The sequence below is a fragment of the Oryx dammah genome, unplaced genomic scaffold, assembly GCF_014754425.2.
Source record: "Oryx dammah isolate SB20612 unplaced genomic scaffold, SCBI_Odam_1.1 HiC_scaffold_16, whole genome shotgun sequence".
Lineage (NCBI taxonomy): Eukaryota > Metazoa > Chordata > Mammalia > Artiodactyla > Bovidae > Oryx > Oryx dammah.
The window spans coordinates 23,650,883-23,674,711 of NW_024070200.1; the positions used below are offsets into that span (position 1 = coordinate 23,650,883).

Sequence of the window (23,829 nt, forward strand, 5' to 3'; positions counted from 1 at the left end):
CTAATTGCAACACAAAGTGATACGGCCACTGCAAAAGCATTGTAGTATCTTTTAAAATTAAACAATACATTTACTATATGACCATCCCTAGGTATTTATTTCAGTTGTTTATATGTGAACATTCATAACAGCATTATTCATAGTAGCTAAATTGAAAATAGTCCAGATATCCATTAACCAGTGAATAAATTATCAAATTGTAATGTATTCATTCATTCAGTATTCATTGAAATTGTACTCAGCAATTTAAAAAAAATGCTTATATTTGCAAAACCATAGCTGGCTTTCAAAAATATGTTTTTAAATGAAAAATGTTGAAGCTAGCAGTGGTGTAGTGGCATATAGCAATAAGGAAGTTTCTCTTCTCCTGAATCATGTCAAGCTTGAAGTAAATGAAATAAAGTAGTGGTGGGTACCAGAGTTTCTGTAGCTGGACCAGGAATGGCAGTAGACATTCTTGCTTTCACTGATGGTCCCTGTTAACTGCTAAGTCCAGTTCTCATTCCACACGTCCCAAGGTAGACATGGAATGAGACTGCTAGATATGAATCTTGTACAGTATCATGATTTTATTGAATTCTTCACCCAGTTTATAATCTATTTTATCTTTTGATATTTTCAGTTTGTGTTTTATTGGGCTTTTAAGCATTACACCTTAGGTTGAGGGTATTAAATATACTCTTTATGGTAATTTTATGGAATTATATTTACAGGTTCAGAAAGTGCCTCTCCAGTCCATTCAGCTCTGGGATCCAGGTCACAGACACCTTCTCCTTCCACACTGAATCTCGATCACATGGAACAGAAGGATCTGCAGCTCGACGAGAAGCTCCACCACTCTGTTCTCCAGACACCAGATGACCTAGGCAATGTTGAAAAATTAGAGCTTTGCCAGTTTTTCTTTGGGGAGCGTTAGTGTCAGGAGATCTTGAATAATGCATCTTAAATTTGATTATGTGTTTTTTATATGTTATATAAGTATTATTATAAGTTTTGAACTGTTCTGTCTTTGGGAAATTTATTGCTGTAACATTTTTCCCCTGCCCTTAAAGATATTTACATGCTAATTTTTGTTATTTGATATTTTATTATAAAGTAGGCAGTTCAAATGAAGTATTTTTATGCTTAAGCAAATGTTTAAAAGTGACTGGGAAGCCTTAGAAACTGGAAGTTAATATTAAGTTATTTTTGCTGTGCCCTACATGATGTAACAAGCATCAGGATAAAATCATTTTGGAAATATGCTAAAAAATTTTTCCAAGGACACAGTTAATAAAATATTTATAATGAATAATATAAAATACTATATTATTAATTGGTGATGCAGCAAATTTACTCTTTGGCCAAAGAAAGAAATTTAAAACCACATGACTTCTCCCTCTCCCCAGTCCCCCTGGCTCCCTGCTTCCTCCTCTCCCCATCCCCACCTCCCTGCTTCCTCCTCTCCCCATCCCCTCCTCCCTGCTTCCTCCTCTCCCCATCCTCACCTCCCTGCTTCCTCCTCTTCTTCTTCTGTCCTCCCTGCTTCCTCCTCTGCCCATCCCCTCCTCCCTGCTTCCTGCCCCCCCATCCCCACCTCCCTGCTTCCTCCTCTCCCCATCCTCACCTCCCTGCTTCCTCTTCTTCTTCTGTCCTCCCTGCTTCCTCCCCCCCCATCCCCACCTCCCTGCTTCCTCCTTTCCCCACTCCCCCACCCCCCTGCTTTTTTTAAGGTACTCTTACTCTTAATTCCCAATTACCTTGTAATTACATAGCCCTCATTTTCTGGTTTGTATCAACAGATTATTTCTGACCTTTTCTTTCCTCCTCTTGGCCTGCAGTTTTTTGGCTTTTTGGGTTTTATTTTCAATTTTTCCTACAAACTGGTAGAAAAGTTGCAAGAGTAATAAAATGAATGCCCATATTTCTTTCAGATAGATTCAGCAGTTGTTAATATTTTACCACTGTATCTTTTTCTGTACACACACACACACACACACACTCCCCATCGTAACACACCCACCCACCCACCACCACCACCGTACCTGCCCTTTTTTTCTGAGCCATGTAAGAGCAAGTATTAGACTCTTTACATCTAAACACTTCAGCAGCTATGTCCTAAGAATAAGTATACACTTCCTGAAAAATCATAATATAAGGGCCACATTCAGGATATTTAACATTGATGTATTACTACAATTTTAGTCTATAGTCAGTTATCCTCAGTTGTTCCAATTATATCCTTCATAGTTACAAATCTGTTGATTTATCACTATATTATGAAGGTTCTGTAGAACAGAGAAGATGTTAACAGTGATGATTAACTCTAGTGTTTTTTAAAAATTTCATTTTAGTGAATTTACACTAGAAACCTGTTTTTATTATTATGGAAGATTGTTTAGTAACTTTTTAATAATATATTCAGTTACTGTACACTACATGCAAAGAAGAAAAAGGTAAACATTAAGCATAAAGGATATATGTCTACTACATATGACTTTGTAAATTATCAGTACATTGAGATATCAAGCAGGAAAAACCTTCACTGGCTTTCTAACGGTTTTACATTTTCCATTATATACGTTGCATTGGATAATGACTTTTTTTAAGCTGGAGGAGATCTATAATGATCCCTACCTACACCATCTATTTTTACAGATGAGCTGTAGTCTTAGAGAGATTATTGAATAACTTATACAGTGTCACATAATTAGTGACAGAAATGAGACTAGGACCCTAGGTTACCTGTAGGTCTTATATATAATCATGCCAATATTAATAAAAGAAATTTAATTATGGAAATTTTAGATTATGGGTTTTTTTTCATGCCATTGTGATAATCCCTTTTGATGCTAGACCTGACTTAATTGTGAAATACAGAAATATTATTCTTCAAAAGTTTTAATTACAAAGAAACAAGCTTAAGGAAGACTTGTTTCCTACAGGATTTGCCTTCATCCTGAGATTTTCTGTTAAATTTGATGAGGTAACTTGAAATAGCTATTAGATGAAAGAGAGAAGTATACATACTTATAAATAAGATCCTTATTTCAAAACATAAATTTCTCCATCTTGTATCTGTGTCATTTTCTCTTTAGGTAAATCTAAATAGAAGCACTATTGAAGAAGTAATTATTGTCATAATAAGTGAAAGTCACTCAGTCATGTCCAACTCTTTGCAATTCCATGGACTATACAGTCCATGGAATTCTCCAGGCTAGAATACTGGAGTGGGTATCCTTTCCCTTCTCCAGGGAATCTTGCCAACCCAGGGATCAAACCCAGGTCTCCCACATTGCAGGGGGACTCTTTACCAGCTGAGCCACAAGAGAAGCCCAAGAATACCGGTGTGGGTAGCCTGTCCCTTCTCCAGGAGATCTTCCCAACCCAGGAATCGAACTGGGGTCTCCTGCATTGCAGCTGGATTCTTTACCAACTGAGCTATGAGGGAAGCCCATATTGTCATAATAAGGAATTACAAACTAGTGAAGTTTTGACCTTACCAGGAAAAAATAACACTTAGACATACTGACATTTCTTTTACTCAACTTTTGTAGATATTTAAGATTATTAATTTGACTCCTATGTATTTTTTTGATCAATTCTCTGGAAAAATTACTGACACTTGTGTATTTTTTTCTATAGAAATCAGTGAATTTCCATCTGAATGCTGTAGTGTGATGGCAGGGGGCACTCTTACAGGATGGCATGCTGATGTTGCTACTGTAATGTGGCGAAGAATGCTGGGTATTTTGGGAGATGTCAACGCTATTATGGATCCTGAAATACATGCTCAAGTGTTTGATTACCTCTGTGAACTTTGGCAGAATCTAGCTAAGGTAAAAAATAAGCAAAAGCTAAAAAGGGAGAAGGAAAGAATATATAAAGTATTAAGAAGTATAGAAAAAGCCCGAGATAATATTCCCTCCCCAGCCCCCTACTACAGACTGATGCCTTAACCATGATTGAATATATAGTTGGTGGTAGGAACTAGATCTCAGGTTTAAGGTAAGGTAAACCAGAAAAGAACACTTTTCATATCATAGATTTGTTGCATTTTATTTGAAAATTACAGATTCGAGATAATCTTGGCATTTCAACTGATAACCTGACCTCCCCTTCTCCACCGGTTTTAATTCCTCCATTGAGAATTCTTACACCTTGGCTTTTTAAGGTAAGTTTAATATATAAAATGTTAACTTAAAAATTGCATTTAGTAAATAAGTATGTAGTCTCAAACATTTGAGAGAGAAAAGACTGTTGTGTGGTCTTCTAGAGCACTTAATTTTGTTTTGTGTTTTGCATTTTAAAAATTTGTTTCATTGAAATATAGTTGATTTACAATGTTGTGTTAATTTCTACTGTATAGGAAAGTGATTCAGTTATGTGTGTGACACATTCTTTTTCATGTAGTTTTCCATTACAGTTTATCACAGGATATTGAATATAGTTCCCTATAAAGCACTTAGTTTTTAACTAGCCATTAGGGGTTATATAGAGAGGAGTGGGCCTAGCAAAATTATTATTTAGGATGCATCAATTTTATTACTGAAATAAAAATGAATATAGAAAATTATGTTGTTATATTTAAATAAAATGTAAACCTCAATTTTCTGTTACAGAGTATGCTGTGTACTTTTAAGGAACTGATCCTTTTAGGTATTATTTGATATGTTTGGTGCATTTCCCTAAGTGAAACAGTGTGTAGTTACTCATGCCTACATTGTATAATTTTAGTAATAAAGATAATTCTAGTAATTCTGATATTTGTTTCAATAAAGAAAATGGGCCAACACAGGAATAAATAAAAATGAGTATATTGCTTGTTGTATTCAGTTGCTTCAGTTATTTAACAAATAGTATTTGGTTTTGAGTATTGAAAACAACATCTTTTAATTGTAGGCAACCATGTTAACTGATAAATATAAACAAGGTAAATTACATGCATATAAACTTATTTGTAATACAATGAAAAGAAGACAAGATGTTTCTCCAAATAGAGATTTTCTAACACATTTCTACAACATAATGCATTGTGGATTACTTCATATTGATCAGGTAAATATATGTACTTTCTAAGAAATTACTTTATGACTTTATCTTTGATTCTTGAATCTACTTGAATCTGTTTAACTCTTGACTTTCAAGGTGTAGAATTAAAAAGCAATCCTTTATATGAGTAGTTTATTTACAGGTTTCTCCTATTTATAACTTCATTTATCCTGAAAAATGGTTTCAGAACAAGCTATTGTAATTGAGAGATTAACTTGATTATTAAGTGCGTGTTTCTTCCAGTGTTGTACCAACTAGTTTGTTTTTGAAGAACCATCCTTTGCTTACATTGAGAGCCTCTTCCTTTAATGTCCTAATACACGACTGACCGCACACACACGCATGCTTAGGGCTTCCCCAATAGCTCAATGGGTAAGGAATCCACCTGCAATGCAGGAGACGCAAGAGATGGCGAATTTGATCCCTGGTCAGAAGATCCCCTAGAGAAGGAAGTGGCAGCCCACTCCATCATTCTTGCCCGAGAAATCTCATGGACAGAGGAGCCTGGCGGGCTGCAGTCCATGGGATCACAAAGAGTCGGACATGATTGAGTGACGAAGCACGCCCATAGCTGGCACTTAAGACTTAGGATTTGCTCAGCTAGTCATGCAGTGATCAGAAGTTTTTTTTTTTTTTTTCCTATTCTAAGACTCAGTACATCACTTGCAGTTCATTTAAGGAGCATTAAATTCATATGAAAGATGATATATCTTTCTGAAAAGTGAAAAAACTTCTTGTGTTACTTTAAAATACTTACAGTGTTTTATCTTGCACTCTTAATTATGGATAAAGAACTTCATTTAAGGTAAATTGGATTGAGTAATACAACCTGGTGCACTTCATGGTAAATTCCAAAGGCAAAATGAATGAATAACCAAGTTAAGAATATTCCCTCAAGAATGCCTAAGTCTAGATTTTTGAGGCTAGATGTCTATCATCAAAAGGCTTCAGTTTTTCTAAAAATGAATTTTCCAAGTTGCCACATAGCAAGTCATGCAGCTTCAGACATCAAAGTGATCTCATGGAAGCAAGTAGGAAGCAGGAGGAACTACTCTGCAGTTAAGTTTTACAACACATGGGCCTTAGATTTTTGACCCTGTGAAGTGAAGAGCCTTCTGACTGACTCTCCAGGGTTGATGTCAGTTAAAAAAAAGTGTTTTAAGTTTACTTTCCTTTAACGAAATATAGTACTAAGCATGGATTATTTGGAAAAATTAAAATTAGTCTTTCCTATTAGGCAAGCACTTATAGTTATTACTTGTTTTATTATTTCATATCTTATCTATATTTAAGGATATTGATTAGCTGATACCCAGAATTACATTTATGATTTTTTTTTCCTCCTCCTTTCTTTATTCTTAAGGATATTGTCAATACAATCATCAAGCACTGCTCACCTCAATTTTTCTCACTTGGTTTGCCTGGTGCAACAATGCTTATTATGGATTTTATTGTAGCAGCTGGTAGAGTGGCTTCTTCAGCTTTTCTCAATGTAAGTTTTTATTTCCTGTCCTTCATAATATAACAAACAGCAGTTAACCAAGATGCAGCTAACAAAGCAACAAAGGAAGAGCCATTGTTGATAAAATATGACAAGTTAATGTTCAGGAAAATATATAATTTAATTAGAATTGAGCCTCATTTTAGATCTCACACATATCATCTTCCTTTTGTTAATTCCCCCATCCCTAGATAGATTACGGAGTAATTTGATTAGGTGTTGCCTTTCTTACAGTTGCATTCTAGTTATGCCTTCCATTATGCCCCACATACCTGTGAACAAGTATTCCCAATTTTATTGTCCAGCTTTAAAGAAAACCCATAACTAATCTAGTTTTTTTTTTTTTCACTTTTGTAGTATAATTGATTTTTAATTGAGATAGTGCTTGTGAGCCTACCATGTTCCATTATGCCTCTGGCCTTGTATCTGTAAATCTAGATTATGTTTTAAATATGAAATGAGTTATTTTGTTGAAAACTAGAATACTCCATCCCTTCTGTTATAGCGCTTATTAACATAAGGAAACCCTTTTGGGGATAGATTCTTGTTTTATGTATATAGAAGATGTTTTATATTTCTAATAGATTTGTTTTAGCGTTTTTGTTAGGTGTGCTTAAACATACATCAGTGTGTAGGTATTTTAGTAAGTTAAGTAATGCACTGTATCAGTAGGTGGATGTTGATGGTTCGTGGGCATGCAAGAAGGCAGAAGAAAAACATTCAGTGCTGATACTTAAGAAATGGCTTAAGAAAGCTAAAGAGAAAGGATGAAAAGTTACCTTCATCTTCAGTCCAAGCATAATTTTTAATTTTGTTTTTATTAAGTAGTATAGGTAGTGTTTTTATCATGTACATAATACCATAAAACTCATCTAGACCAGTGCCTGTTTCTTGAAGATACAGTGAACATTTTCATTCCAAGTTACTTTATTCATCCTTAGGTTATTACAGATGTAATATAGAGACATTGAGTCTTCTACTCATTAGAACAATCTATTACAATGCGTAAGTTGCCTTTAAAATAAAAGGATATTTTTCCTCGAAATTAGGGTAATTTTATGCTGTTAACTAAAACTGTATTCCTGTCTACATACACATTAGCTGCAGCCACATTTCTGCTTTTTAGCTGCTCTTAAGGAAAGCTCTATTTGTTCATTGCGTTTATTGAGAATAACAGTAGTTTATGTGGAAAGTACAGGTGAAAACCTACTCTTTTTGTGTTCCCCTTTCCTTTTTGAATTTTGTTTTGTACTCTGACTTCCCTGTATAATCTGATTAGGTAATAAAGTAATTTTTCTGATAAGTTAAAGATTTTAAAAATCTGATACATAGGCACCAAGAGTGGAAGCACAAGTTCTTCTGGGATCTTTGGTTTGCTTTCCCAACTTGTATTGTGAACTGCCTGCTCTCCATCCCAACATCCCTGATATTGCTGTGTCTCAATTTACAGATGTTAAGGTAAGAAGTCAGAGACTAATTTATAATCATAGCAGTATATTTGGGAAAATTTGTATTCTTTATTTTCCTCTAGAAAGCCACACAATTGTTAAAGAACATTAGCCAGCTGGTACCCCTCAAACACAAAGGCTGGAATGTTCATTAGGAGCATAGCCTTTTTTATTTGTAACTACTCTGGAAACATTTTCTCACTATTGAACCCACTTATATGCCATTATCTTAGGATTCATTCATTCACTCACTGAACATTTATTGAAATCCTGAGTCAGATTTGATGCATAAGGCTTCTAAGATTGATGGTACTCGGCCTGCACATTTGACTCTCTCCTTCTAGTTTGCCAAGGTGATGAATCAAACAATGTAAAGGAACATTCTTTCCTGTTCTAGGAAAGTGTGGAATTGGGGTGGGGATCCCATGTTCCTGAAGTATTAACAAGCTTAAACAAGAGATGGTACAAAATTGAAGTGACCATGCAATTGCTTACCCAGATAATAAACCTCTCTTACCTACTATAAATTCCTGTGGGTTTAACAGTCCTAAGAAGTTGCGCTTGTTATAGTAATTGCCGAATGGTCTCTGTGAGCTGAGTTGGCCCTAGAATTAGAAGGAAAAAGAGAATGAAGAAGGGACAAGACAGCCGCATTCTGTCTCCTTGAGAGTCATGCTGATGACTTTTTTAAAACACATGTGTTTTCTCTGAAAAAATTTTTAAGACAGATGTTTGTCTGGAGTATTGCATATACTTTCCATACCACCTTTATTTTCTTTATCAAACTTGTTATTTTTCAGTGTCTGATTTATACTTTAAACAAATAAACACCAAGATCTTAATTACTGCTACATCCTCAGGCTTACCATGATGCCTGGCATGGAGAATATACCCAGACAGTTTTTAGAAAAGTGAACTTCACTGAAACATAAAATCATAGGGGCTGATGTGAATTTGTAATGATACTTGATTGAAATTATACAAATTGACCTTTACTCTTTAGGGGTGTAATGGCTTTGGTTTCTTCTACTTGCAGAAGATTCTGAAAATCAAAAATAAGTTAAGAGCTTCAGTGTTCTTAGGCAGTTTTGAGTTTGTTTGAGCTTAGCTTAGCCTACTATATGTGATTTGCATGAACTGAGTGGCCTTCTACTTTGTTGGCCATTGTATAGGAAGTAATGACTGAAGTGATTTAAAAAATAATAACACTATTGCATAGAGGGGCTTCCCTGGTGGCGCAGATGGTAAAGAATCCACCTGCAGTGTAGGAGACCTGGTTTGATTCCTGGGTCAGGAAGATCCCCTGGAGAAGGGAATGGCTACCCACTCCAGTATTCTTGCCTGGAGAATTCCATGGACAGAGAGGAAAGAGCTTACATAGAAAGCTCTAGGGTTTAAACAATAGGTAACTTCCACCTACCTATTCATTCCTAGCCATTGGGCTAGATGCTAAATTCAGAAAGGTAAGTAGAAGTTCACTCCTCTTAAGGACCTTACAATCTGTATATGCGATAAATCTTTAGTGAATGAAATACAAATTCTATTCCAGTTTCTATAGACTATAAGCCAGGAGACACTGGCACATATCCAGGGACATAAAACAAGATAAAATTTCATGGCCTAATGGTATGAAATCATATAGAATCTGTCCTCTTATCACTGTAGAATTATGTTAGAAATCAATATCAAAAGATAATTGAAAATATTTTGAAGTGCAATGTAACATTTACCAAGAAAGATATTTGACTTAGCCATTGAAAACCTTTAATTGAATGATATTTAAAAAACACATTAACTGGCCCTTCTCCCCAAATTCACACATTGTCATGGTTTATAATTTTTAAAGAAGAGGCTTACTTTTAAATAGTTCTCAGAGTTTTGAGAAGTTTAAAAAGATGTTCATACCTTTTAGCTATTAAATTTGCTTTAATTATCTTTATAGTGAACATATTATTGCTTTTCTAATCAGGAAAAAAAAGCTGGCTTAAAACACAACATTCAAAAAACCAAGGTCATGTCATCCAGTCCCATCACTTTATAGCAAATAGAAGGGGAAAAGTGGAAGCAGTAACAGATTTTATTTTCCTAGGCTCCAGAATCACTTTGGATGGTGACTGCAGCCATAAAATTAAAAAACGCTCCTTGGAAGGAAAGCTGTGACAAACCTAGACAGTGTATTAAAAAGCAAAGACATCACTTTGCCAACAAAGGCCATATAGTCAGAGTTATGGTTTTTCCAGTAGTTGTGTACAGTTGTGAGAGTTGAACCATAAAGAAAGCTGAGCGCTGAAGAATTGATGCTTTGGAGTTGTGGTGCTATTAAGACTCTTGAGTATCCTTTGGACTGCAAGGAAATTAAACTAGTCAATCCTAAAGGAAATCAACCCTGAATATTCATTGGAAGGACTAAAGCTGAAGTTGAAGCTCTAGTACTTTGGCCCTATGATGCACAGAAGTTGACTCTTTGGAAAAGACCCTGAGGCTGGGAAAGATTGAAGGCAAAAGGAGAAGATGATGAGATGATTAGATAGCATCACTTAATGGACATGAATTTGAGCAAACTCTGGCAGATAGTGAAAGACAGGGAAGCCTGGCATGCTGCAGCTTATGGGGTCACAAAGAGTTGGACACGATTTAGTGACTGAACAACAACAAAATCAGGAAAAAATTTTTGAACATACACATTTGGTGATAAATTTCCAAAAATATTTGTCTGCTATAACAAAATACTACAGAATGCGTAGCTTATAAGTGACCGAAATTCATCTCTCACAGTTCTGAAGGCTGAGCCCCAAATCAAGGCTCTAGCATAGTCACATTGTGGTAAAGGCCCTCTTCCTGGTTCTTAGCTTGTGCCTTCTTGCTATTTTCTGACAGAGTAAGAAGTGCTTAGGGAACTCTGTGGGAGTCTCTCTCAGAAGAGTATTAATCCCATCTATAAAGGTTCCACCCTGGTGGTCTAAGTACCTCCTAATACCATCATCTTCAGGGGTTGGGATTTCAATGTATGAATTTGCAAGGAGAGCACAAACATTCAGACCATACTGTTGTTTTATTTATTTAGCTAATTTTATGAATAACATTGGAATATATTAAAATTGTGTACATGAGAACAAAAATGTCTGTTTTATTTCTCTGTTGTATCCCTAGTGCCTAGGCCCATAGTGGCTATTTAATAAATATTTGCTGAATAAATGAATGAAATCTTAGTCATTGCTATGGTTTCTCCTTCATTTTAGGAACTTATAATCAAAACTGTGTTAAGCTCTGCAAGAGATGAGCCCTCTGGTCCTGCACGGTAAGACAGACTTTCTTAAGACTTGACATAACTCTTCTGTGTGTGCAGTTTTATTTTAAAAGTTAATTGAATTATTTAGCAGTCCAGGTTGTTTCAGATGCACAAAAGCTATTCTGAATCACAAATTTAAATTATTTGGATGATTAAATTTTTCATTACAAACTTCCTTCAGTAAAAATAAAATCCTAGTTACCGTCTTCAGTATTTTCATCTTTTGTATCTAAAATGATTTCATTTAATCTTATTAAAATTCAACTACTCTAGAAAATGATATTGTCTTTTCCATTATTCCACATTTTCATTTCATTTAGATTTGACTCTAAATTTGATGATTTTCAGTATTCTTTCCCAAGCATTTTCTGTGCTAGTAATGACAACCTTCTAAGTTTACAGGGATATTCCTATAATATTGTTCTATTCCATCCTCATCACAATTCTGAGAAATTATTAGAATCATTATTCTTCCAATTTTACTAGCAAGAAACTGGCAGCATAGAAAGCTAACATTCATTAAACTTTTTTCCAAGTGCCAACCACTGTTTAAATACTTTATGACCTCACTTCATCTTTGCAACAATTTTTATCCTCCTCTTTATAGATGGGAGCCCAGAGAATTTTAGTAATCTGCCCTATCATACAGAAAATGTAGAGCCATAATTGAAACCCTAGTTTGTCTTCAGAGCCTTATTAGATATATAAGTAATAAGTGGTGGAACCAGATTTGAACCTTAAGCTTCCGATTCCTGATTTTCTGCCTTTTTTTTTTTTTAATGTCATTGCCTTTCCAGTGAAAGAATATTTAAGCCTAAAACATAATTATCCAAAATAGATTTAGGAATCGTTAACATAACAGCTTGTGTTGACAGTATAGGAAAATCCCAGAAGTTGAACATTAAACATTTTCTAAACTTGTTTGCCTATTCTTTTCAGAAATGTAGGGCGTTATGCACACAGACACACACACCCTTCTCCTATACTTTTCAGGAATGTATGGCCTTACATACATATACAACCAAAAAAACAAAACTTAAATATTTGTATTCCAGTTTGTGCATTTAGTTAGCTGCATCCATGGAGAACTTTGTTTCATTTCAGAGTTTGTTTTTATTTTAGGATTACAGCTCCTTCCACTACTAAGCCTGACACTTGGTTATTTAGATCTGTGAATGTATACAGTTTATGGGTGGACAAACTGAGAAAGAAAGAAAGCAGTAGACTGCGCATAAAGACTTTCTGCAGTTTTGATAGTAAATTAGTAGCATTAGCACTGAAAGGGGTACTTTGATCCATTACGTTCAGGAAGAAAAATATTTCTGCATTGAATTGTTCTGAAATTTAGCATTATACTGAATTTAAGAATATCAGTGTCAGGACATGGAAGATATATCAGAAAAACTAGAAGGAGTTGACTTATTTTTATACCTTGAAACATTACATGCTTCATTAGAAGCTTATACTTGAACACACTAATAGAATTTTTACTGATTCTGATCATCAGATAACTTTCTTCAAGCTGAAACTCAGTTGAAGTAGGGAACTGGAGTTTCACATTAGAAAACAAAACGAAAATTCTCCAAGTTCTGTTTCTGTTGAAATTCCTTTATAAAGTGTATAAGTTTTGTGTTCTCAATTTGTTTTAGAGAGAATTCGTAGCTAGTTATGTTAAATTTATGAAAGAAAAAAATATTACTGCTACCAGTCAATAAAATTACAGTTTCCTTTTTGAAAGCAGTTTGCATATTTGTTTGGGAAATTGATATCAGTTTGTCAATATGGGTTTGACAGAAAGATCCTGTGTCTTTATCCCCACCTAAGATCTTGGTAGTAAATTGTAGTTGAAAATAAGGCTTAGAACAGGAAACTCTACTCAGTAGTCTGTAATAGTCTGTAATAATCTATATGGGAAAAGAGCCTGAAAAAGGATAGATATATGTATATCTGAATCACTTGGCTGTACACCTGAAGCTAACACAGCATTGTAAATCAACTATCCAATATAAAATAAAAATTAAATTAAACTTAAAAAATAAGGCTTAGAGTTTGGGGAATATGCTTTTCTCCCACTTTATTTTCCTAGGTCACAAATTGATTAATGAACAGTAATGAATTGATTAACAGTAACAAATTGATTAATTCACCTAAATTGTGCATCTTCACTCTAGGTTGGTTGGTTGGGAATATTTTGGTTGTGGTGGTGGTTTCATTTCATTTACAGGCACATCCGCTTTTATTTGTATCATTACTGGTTGCCTTTTTGCAGATGTGTAGCACTTTGCAGTTTAGGTATTTGGATTTGTGAAGAACTAGTCCATGAGTCTCATCATCCTCAAATTAAGGAAGCTCTGAATGTAATTTGTGTTTCCTTAAAGGTAAGTAAGTAAATATTTAGAATATTAAGATAGTATAGAATGCATTATTATTTTTCCCCAAATGTTAATTTTATCTTGTGCATTACATTATTTCCTTGATTCTGACGTTTTCCTTAGTAGTTCTACTCTTGAATTTAGGGTATCTTAGTGATGGCCTATTTTATCTCAGCTTTTTATGTATTTGGCTTTGTCCCTGAGATACATATGGATGACTGCTATAAAGGAAACCAGTCATTTAATAACATATGTAGGGCTGTTTACCGTTTCTTAATATTTTTGTAACCTACTCTTTGATCTTTATTACCTCCTGAATTCTTAAGCTGTTGCACTTTTTGGCTTTAACATTCAAGTTAAATGCCCTGTTTATGACCAGAATCAGATTTGTTCAGAAATAATAACCTGATTAGTTGGAGTCTGAATGAACAATGTATATTTTTATTAGTAAAGACATTAGTGATTTTTTTGTTGTTGTGTGACTTGTACAATATCTGTATAGAACTCTAAACACACAAAATACAAAAATACTTGACAGGTATTTCTGAGTATATAGTATGTTTGAGGTGCTTTGCTAGGCAGAGGAGAAATACAGAATAAAAAAGAAATGTAAATACTAGATTGAGAGATTAATAATATGATGGCTGAAAAATATCAAAATAAGAGTAATAAAATATGAAAAGCTGAGAGAACCAAATGAATGGTCTGTGTAAGCTGCTGATTCAGTTCAGAGAAAGCAGAGGTTACTTTGATGTAGGTATCAGAGAAGACTTTAGAAAGAGGACACATCTAGTCATGGCTTAAAGAGCGGGTGAGATTTGGTCATAGAGAGATAAGCATAGAAGTTTGGCTTTATACCAGTGGGGAGTCATCTAAGATTGTTAAGCACAGTTCAGAAGACAATTTGAAAGTATCTTATACAGTAGATTGGAGTGGGGAAAAATGGGATAACAAGATGAGCAGTTTAGAGGCCATTCTAGAAATGAAATAAAAACTTTAATGAGGACAAACATTACAAAGAAAAAATAAAGTTAATTATATATTTGGAATGTGTTATTTTTTAATTTTGCAGGTTTTATTTATCTTTCCAATATTAATATAAATACAGAATGACAAAAATAAACATGTATATACAATTAAAAATTTTTCAACAACTAGTGCATAGATAAAAAATACCAAGAAGAAATTTTTTATCATATTTCTTTTTTGTTTTTTTTTTTTCTTATTACTACAGTTTACTAATAAAACAGTAGCCCATGTAGCTTGTAACATGCTTCACATGCTGGTTCATTATGTACCTAGACTTCAGATTTACCAGCCTGATTCTCCCTTGAAAATTATTCAAGTAAGTAATTTCTCATTTGTTTATTATGACTTGTTAAGGATTCTTACATTTGGATACCTTGAAATATAAAATTATTTAATAGTTTTCTTTAAATTTTACATAGCTAAACAATGGCCACTCGGTACATATTTGAAATACCATAATTCATGGTAATCCTTTTCTATATTATGTTATCTTAATATATTAAGAGATTATGTGGTTGGTTTTAAATGCTGTGTGCAAATTTATTATTGCTCTTGTCTTTATAATGTATATTCAGTATCATTCCCTGTTTTAGGTTAGAAAACATACCATCCCTTCAGTTTCCAAAATCAGAACATTATTTTGGTTCATTCCTTCCCTTTCCTCTTCTGCCAGTCATTTATAAAGTCTTTCATTTCTTTCTTTTTTTTTTTTTTTAATTCTGTGTGTTCTGTGCTTCCTGTAACACAAGATACTATAATAGCCTTTTAAACTGGTCTCCTGGCTTCTGAGGTCATCCCTCCAAGTCATCATTCATATTGACATGACTTATGTCACTATCCTGAAGGAGAAAAAAACAATGAAACTAAAGTCTCCAAGTGACTTTCTTGTACCTATAAGACCCAAACTCTATTTGTGATTTACTTGGAAGCCTCCAGATGAGAACCCATACCATCTTTTCAGAATCATGTACAGATTCCTTTGATGAAATACCTTGTAGTCTCGGCACCTGAGTCAGCTATTATCCCCTAAACATACCCTTTACTCATCTTCTTACCTAAAATGCTCTTCTTTCTCTGCCCACCTCATCTTTCAGTGATTGGTTTAAACACCATCTCCTCAAAAAACAAGAATCCTTACTTATTCTTTCCAACCAGAATTTATCTTTCTTATCTTCATGTTCTTATAACATTTTTAGGAAAAACAGTATTATTTATTAAGCACTTACTTTGTATCAGTCATTATGCTAGTCACCTTTTCATATGTTACCTCATTTAATTCATAAAAGGTCATTTGAAACAGACTGTTATGTTATCTCTTCCTCCTCTTCTCCCTTTATATAAGATGAGAGAACTGAGGATATAGTAACTATATAAAGTCATAAGCTAAACCAGGGTAGAAACAGAGTTCAAACCCAAGTCTGTTAAATCTCAAGTCCAAGCTTTTGCCAGTCAACCATGTCACCAAGGCCCTATTGTAGCACTAAATATATTTGTGTAAAAACATCTAAGCTTCTTTAAGACAGTGACAGTTTTTCTTTATTATTTTTTATGCATAGGATGACTTTCATATAGAATCTCTTAAATAAATATCTGTTGAGTTTAATACAGTATTATGGTTCAGAGATTGGGTTTGAAGGTTAGACCTGGATTAATTAACCCACAACTCTGCCATTTACTATGTTTGTAACTATGAACTCAGTCCTCTAAACTCTGACTTTCTTTATGTTTGCATTTGGGATAAAACCTCACAGAGTTGCTCTGAAAACTAAATGAGAAAATATATATAAAACACTGGTACATTTTGCCATAAAAGTGATGGGACATAAATTTTTAAAAGTGTGTTGGCTGCAGCTACTGTCGTAATCATGCATGACTTGATAACTGGATGTAAATGTGAATGTTCATATATATATGTATATATATATGTATTAAAGCATTTGAAATTTTAAAACTTGAAAATTTTACTCTTTAAGATTGGTTATTCTGTTGAAAGTTAAGGTATTCTTTAAGCAGATTTTTTTTTTCTCATTTGAAAGCCTCCAAATGCTTTCTTATATTTTCTTTCTCAGTTTATTTATTTTAATACTTATCTAAGTAATTCTTAGCTGTGTAGAGTTTTTGCAGATTGCCTCACTGTAAATTATGGTGGCCAATGGCTACAGATAGTTATACTTCACCTCTAATTGAATGAAGAAATGAAATGCTAAAATGGTAGGGGAATTCCCTAATGGCTACCTACTTGCATAGTTAGGAATAGAATCCCAGTTCTATTACTAGTATTAAGTATTAATCTGATATACTAGATTCATTCTAGTGAGTAAAACCTTTTACAGTGTAAACTACCTTTAGAGGAATTTTTTTACTTGAAGCACTCATTTATAAAAATAGCATGCAATAAAAATACAATAAGTTTACCTCAATACATTTTTAACATACACATTAAAAAATTGAATAAGATCAAGAAATTATCAGGGTAAATGATAAAACTATATTAATATTTTTCTTTAATAAGGTCTTCTATTTCATACTTTATCAATTTTGTTCATACTATGTTCAGTGTACAATATATGTTAACTTAAAAAGCCACATTATAAAATTTCTTTTAAAAGTCATATATTTGCGAGTATATATACCACAATATCCAGGAAGACAAGAGTAAATTATTTTTCCTTCACTTCGTTGGGGAATAATTGATAAATATATTTAAAATGTATAAAGCAGTGATATTGTAGAAGGGTTACCAAGATCAAGGTAATTAACATACTGATTATTACACATTGTTAATTTTTTTTATGGTGAGAATGCTTCAGGTCTACTCTTAGCAACTTTAAGTTAGTATTGTATGATTAACTGTATTTACTGTACTATACGATAAATCCTTAGAATTTATTATTCTTTTAACTGAAAATTTGTGCCCTTTAACCTCCATCTCCCCAGTTCACTAGACCTCAGCCCCTGGCAACCACTATACTATTCTGTTGCTACAAAATTAGCTTTTTTTAGATTCCACATGTAAGTGATACCATACAATATTATCTTTCTCTGGCTTATTTCATTTAGCATAATACCCTCCAAGTTTTTTCATGTTCTCACAACTGGCAGGATTTTCTTCTTTCCTATGATTTAATAATATTCAATAGTGTATGTATGTACACCACAATTTCTATATCCATTTATCAAAAGACATGTGGGCTGTTCCATATTTTGGCTATTTTGAATAATACTGCAGTGAACATGAGTGTGCATATATCCCTTTGAGATACTGATTTTATTTCCTTCATATGTATACCCAGAAGTAGTATAATTGGTAGTTACATTTTTAATTTTGTGAGGAACCGCCATACTATTTTCCATAATGACTGTACCAGTTTCCATTCCCACTAAGAGTGCATAAGGGTTGCCCTTTCTCCACATTCTCACCAACATTGGTTCTCTCTTGTCTTTTTAAAAATAGCCATCCTAACAAACATGAGGTGATACTTCATTGTGATTTTGATTTGCATTTTCCTGATGATTACTGATGTTGAGTACTTTACCATGTTCTTGTTGGCCAATAGTGTGTCTTTGGCAGAACATCTACTCAGAATCTTTGCCCTTTCATAGCTTCAGATAATTTGTTTGGCTGTTGGATGTAGAAGTTCCTTGTATATTTTAGGTATTAACCCCTTACAGATATATGGTTTGCAAATATTTTTTTCCATTCTGTAAGTTGTCTTTTCACTTTATTGATGGTTTCTTTCTCTGCAGAAGCTTTTAGTTTATATAGTCCCACTTGTCTTTTTTTGTTATTGTTGCTTGTGCTTAGGTATGATTTCCAAAAAATTATTACCAAGACCCATGTCACGGAGCCTTTTTCCTATGTTTTCTTCTAGGAGTTTTAAGGTTTCAAGCCTTTGTATTGAGACTTTGATCCATTTCAAGTTAATTTTTGTGAGTGGTATAAAGTAGGGGTCCAGTTTCATGCTTTTGCACATGGATACCCAGTTTTTCTCAACACCACATGTGTGTGTGTTCTCAGCACCCTTGTCTAAAATAGACTGTATGTGTGGGTTTATGTCTAGACTTCATTCTAATGCACTGGTCTGTGTGCCTGTTTTTATGTCAGTCCCTTACTGTCAGTGCCATATTTTGATTGTTGTTGTTAAGTCATGTCCGACTCTTTGCGATCCCATGGACTGCAGCATGCCAGGCTTCCCTGTCCTTCACTGTCTCCCAGAGTTTACTCAGACTCATGTCCTTTGAGACAGGTGATATCATCCAACCATCTCATCTTTTCTTGCCCCTTTTCCTCCTGCCTCTAATCTTACCCAGCGTCAGGGTCTTTTCCAGTGAGTCGGCTCTTCCTATCAGGTGGCCAAAGTATTGGAGCTTCAGCTTCAGCATCAGTCCTTCCAATGAGTTTTCAGGGTTGATTTCCTTTGGGATTGACTGGTTTTATCTCCTTGCAGTCCAAGGGACTCTCAAGAATCTTTGCCAGCACCACAGTTCAAAAGCATCATTTCTTCGGGGCTCAGTCTTCTTCATGGTGCAACTCTTACATCCGTACATGACTACGGGGAAAACCATAGCTTTGATTGTATGGACTTTTGTAGACAAAGTGATGTCTGTGCTTTATAATATGCTGCCTGGGTTTGTCATAGCATTCCTTCCAAGGAACAGGCATCTTTTAATTCCATGGCTGCGGTCACTGTCCACAGTGATTTTGGAGCCCAAGAAAATAAAGTCTTTCACTGCTTCTACTTTTTTCCCCTTCCGTTTGCTATTAAGTGATGGGACCAGATGCCATGATCTTAGGTTTTTGAATGTTGAGCTTCAAGCAAGCTTTTTCACTCTCCTCTTTCACCTTCATCAAGACACTCGTTAGTTCCTCTTCACTTTTGGCCATTAGAGTAGTATCATATGCATATCTGAGATTGTTGATATTTCTCCTGTCAATCTTGATTCCAGCTTGTGACTCATCAGCCCAAAATCTCACATGATGTACTCCACATATAATTTAAATAAGCAGGATGACAGTATACAGCCTTGCTGTACTTCTTTCCCAATTTTGAACCCGTCAGTTGTTCCATGCCCATGTTCCATATTTTGATTGCTCTAGCTTTATAATAAAGCTTGAAATCAGGAAGTGTGATGCCTTCAGCTTTGTTCTTTTTTCTCAAGATTGCTTTGGCTCTTTGGTTTTGTGTGTGGTGGTGGTGGGGGGAAGGAAGTCTATTCAAATTTTATGATATTTTAGGATAGTTCTCTGTAATTTTGAGAAAAATGCCACTGGAATTTTGATAGGTATTACACTGACTCTGTAGATCACTGTAGGTAGTGTGAGCAATTAAACTGTTAATTCTTCCAATCTATAGCATGGAATATCTTTCCATTTATTTGTCTTCTTCACTTTCATTCACTAGTGTTTTCTAATTTTCCATATATAGGTCTTTCACCTCCTTGGTTAAATTTATTCCTAAGCATTTTATTGACTTTGATGCTATTATAAATTAAGTTCTCTTTGTGATAGTTTATTGTTGATGTATAGAAATGCAACTGGATTTTAAAGTTGCATCCTGCAACTTTACCGAATTCACTTTCGAGTTCTAATCTAATAGGTTGTTTCTGTGGAATGTTTAGGATTTCCTGGGTATAGGATCATGTCATCTGCAAATAGAAATAATTTTATTTCTTCCTTTCAGATTTGGATGCTTTTTATTTCTTTCTCTTGCCTAATTGGTGTGGTAGGATTTCCCATACTGTGTGGAATAGAAATGACAGTTAAGAACATGCTTGTTTTATTCCCAACTTTAGAGGAAAGGACATTGATTTTTTACCTTCAAATAGTTGCTAGCTTTGGGCTTGTCCTATATGGAGTTTATTATGTTAAGGTACATTCCTTCTTAACTTGGTGATTAAAGCAGATGTCTTCTGCTTTAATTACTAATGGTTTTTATATGTCATTTTGTTTATCTGTATCTTCTGATTTTTCTGTCAGAACATATATTACTTGTATATTTATACATATTGATTCAAGAATTGAATCTATAAGAAAACCATTTATAGTTAAGATAGCGTATATAACTTTGGTTCTATACATTAAGATTGTAAATGTTTGATAGTATACTTGAAAAACTGACCTATTAAAAATTACTTTGAAATAACAGTATGTTTTGGCTTAAACTTTCAACAGTGTATTTTCTGTCACTTCATTAGCATTAGTGTTTGTTTTAAGATACAGCATTAGTTTGACATATTTTGAGCTTTTTTTTAAATTTCTTACAGATTCTAATAGCCACTATTACCCATCTTTTGCCAAGTACAGAAGCGTCATCTTATGAAATGGACAAGAGGGTAATTTAAATTTGTTTTTATATTTAACAATATTATCTAGTAAAATATTTATATTTTTAAACCGTGAAAGTATATATATTTATATGGGACACAATTAATCTTACATTAATTATGAGATATAGGTTTCCATTATTTAAGTGTAACTAAATTATATTTTTAGTTCATATTTCAAATTAATCATGGTCATTTGATAAAGTCTTTTTGTAGGGAACTTGGGAGGGTTCTGTCCATTTTATTTTTTTTTAGTTGTTATGATCTTATTTATGCTTGAAAGTTATTAATTGTGAGGAATTCATTCTTAAGGAAGCCATGCATTTTAATATAACTGTTACTGATAGGAAGTAAAGAAACTTCCAATAAGGAGAGTTCATATAATGTATAAAGGTATGACGCTTTGGAGAAGACATACCCTTTGGCCATCAAAATGTTCTACAAGATTGTATTTACCTCAGTAAATTTATTATGATATTCCTTTAATTATTTCAGATATTGTACTTACAAGTCTAAAGTTTCTATTTGATATCTCTTTATAGTTTTCATGTCTTTCCTGAAATTCTGCATTATTTCATCAGTTATCTCCATTTTCTTTCATAGATTTTTAACATATGTATGTAATTAAAATTCTAGCTGCTAAATTCAATATCTGGATTATTGATGAGTCTGTTTCCATTGAACTTTTTTCCTGAAGACTATAGGTTCCACTTTGCTGTTGGTTCATATGTCTGTTAATGTTTTGCACATAGCTTGTTGTAGGGACTCTAGATATGGGCTGCCCAAATGGTAGCTGCTTACCATGTGTGACTTTAAATAAAATTAAATTGAACATTTACATGAAAATTTTAATTCCTTGTTTGTACCAGCCACATTTCAAGTGCTCAGTAGACACATGGGCAAATATATACTATTTCCATCACTGCACAAAATTCTATCAGACAGTGTTGCTCTAGATCCTGTTAATTTTCTCTGAAAATTATTCCTTCCCATTTTCGCATCCCAATCTTGAATTCTCTTCTCCAAATCTCAATGTTAGGATTTCTTAATCATATTGTATTGAAATCTCATGTACTCTGCCCATTGTTTACAGAACTCTGCAGTTATAATTATGTTTCTGGACCTCTTCTCAGTTACTTTCTTGTGTGGGCTTGTTGTTTAGTTGCTAAATCATGTCTGACTCTTTTCGACCGCATACTGCAGCACGCCAGGCTACTCTGTCTTTCACTATCTCCCAGAGTTTGCTCAAATTCATGTCCATTGAGTCAGTGATGCTTTTTAACATTTTTTGGTCTTTCCTGTTGTCTTCCATATCACTAACTTCTTGAGTTTACCTAAGAATTTTTTATTCTTCCTCTTTGTACTTAGTTTAAAACTCAGTTGATTGTATTATCTAATGATTGATAAATACATTCTCCCTCATCTTTAAAAGACTCTGTTACTCCATTTTTAGACAGGAGTCCTTCATTTTAGTGTCTTAAACTATAGTCAAGAATTCCAAATCCAATTTGTGAACTATATCTGGGTCACTAATTAGCCACCTCCTTCTTTATCATTTTGACTTCCAAAGGCCTAGCTATTCTTAAAAAAAAAAAAAGCTCCACTACCAGGTTTTTGTTCCCCACCTACTTTATTCACTAAACATTTATTAATCACAAAATATGTCTGTGGTATCCTGCTTGGAGCTAGTTAAACAGACGTAAATAAGATGGTCCCTGCTCTCCTGGATTTTGAAGATTAGAGAGGCAAGTGAAGCAATCCAGTATAGTAAGTGCTTACTGTAAAAAGTAGAAAAATGTGTATGATACAAGGTAGAGGAGGAAATAATTAACTATCAAGGCAGGAGGACTTGTTTTAAGGGAACAGTTGCTTAAAGATGAACGGGGTCTTCTACATAAATGGAAACAAGTAAAGTCAGAGAGTTATTCCAAGTGGAGGGAATAGCATGAGTAAAATCATGTGTACAGTGTCATGATGTGTTATGGGAAGACAGTTGTTGTTAGTCAGTTATGTCCAACTCTTTGTGACCCCATGGACTGCAGCACGCCAGGCTTCCCTGTCCTTTACTATCTCCCAGAGTTCACTCAACCCATGTTCATTGATTCGGTGATGCCATCCAACCATCTCATCCTCTGTCATCCCCTTCTCCTCCTGCCTTCAATCTTCCCCAGCATCAGACTCTTTTCTAATGAGTCAGCTCTTTGCATCAGGTGGCCAAGGTATTGGAGCTTCAACTTCAGCATCAGTCCTTCCAATGAATATTCAGGGTCAGTTTCCTTTAGGATTGACTGATTTGATCTCCTTGCAGTTCAAGGGACTCTCAGGAGTCTTCTCCAACACCACAGTTCAAAAGCATCAATTCTTCGATGTTCAGCCTTCTTCATGATCCAACTCTCACATCCATACGTGACTACTGGAAAAACCATAGCTTTAACTATATGGACCTTTGTTGGCAAAGTAATGTCTCTGATTTTTAATATACTGTCTAGGTTTGTTATAACTTTTCTTCCAAGGAACAAGCATCTTTTAATGTTATGGGAAGGCAGTAGGCAATTATTTCCATATTATAGGACATGAAATGCATGATTCAAGGTTGGGGAATTAGGCATTAGACATAGAAAGGGGTCAGAATTCTACATTAAGAAACTTGGGCTTTTGAGAAAGTTGTTTTTTTGAAAGTGACTTTTTGGAAAGGTTTTAATATGCAACAAAAGGCCAAATTTGTGAGAGATCACTTAAGAATGTACAAAAGGAATAATATAGTAATTGTTAATTACAGTAACCTCTGAGAATTTATAATGTTCTAAAATAAAGCTAAAGGAATAAAGTGGCATC

General features: G+C 34.2%; 1 protein-coding gene across 10 annotated transcripts in view; it reads left to right on the top strand.

The window, feature by feature from the left end:
- RALGAPA1 (Ral GTPase activating protein catalytic subunit alpha 1) overlaps positions 1 to 23,829 on the top strand; it is a 200,201-nt gene that overhangs the window by 102,984 nt on the left and 73,388 nt on the right. For all 10 annotated transcript variants that reach the window (XR_005723808.1, XR_005723807.1, XM_040256748.1 and 7 more), the window contains 10 exons: positions 714 to 866; positions 3,625 to 3,818; positions 4,055 to 4,153; positions 4,882 to 5,037; positions 6,395 to 6,523; positions 7,865 to 7,990; positions 11,220 to 11,278; positions 13,539 to 13,647; positions 14,876 to 14,986; positions 20,935 to 21,003. Coding sequence is in view for 8 of the 10 variants with exons in the window: in XM_040256748.1 (XP_040112682.1) it covers positions 714 to 866; positions 3,625 to 3,818; positions 4,055 to 4,153; positions 4,882 to 5,037; positions 6,395 to 6,523; positions 7,865 to 7,990; positions 11,220 to 11,278; positions 13,539 to 13,647; positions 14,876 to 14,986; positions 20,935 to 21,003 (1,205 nt within the window). In the remaining 2 variants the exon portion in view is untranslated. The remainder of the gene's footprint in view (positions 1 to 713; positions 867 to 3,624; positions 3,819 to 4,054; positions 4,154 to 4,881; positions 5,038 to 6,394; positions 6,524 to 7,864; positions 7,991 to 11,219; positions 11,279 to 13,538; positions 13,648 to 14,875; positions 14,987 to 20,934; positions 21,004 to 23,829) is intronic.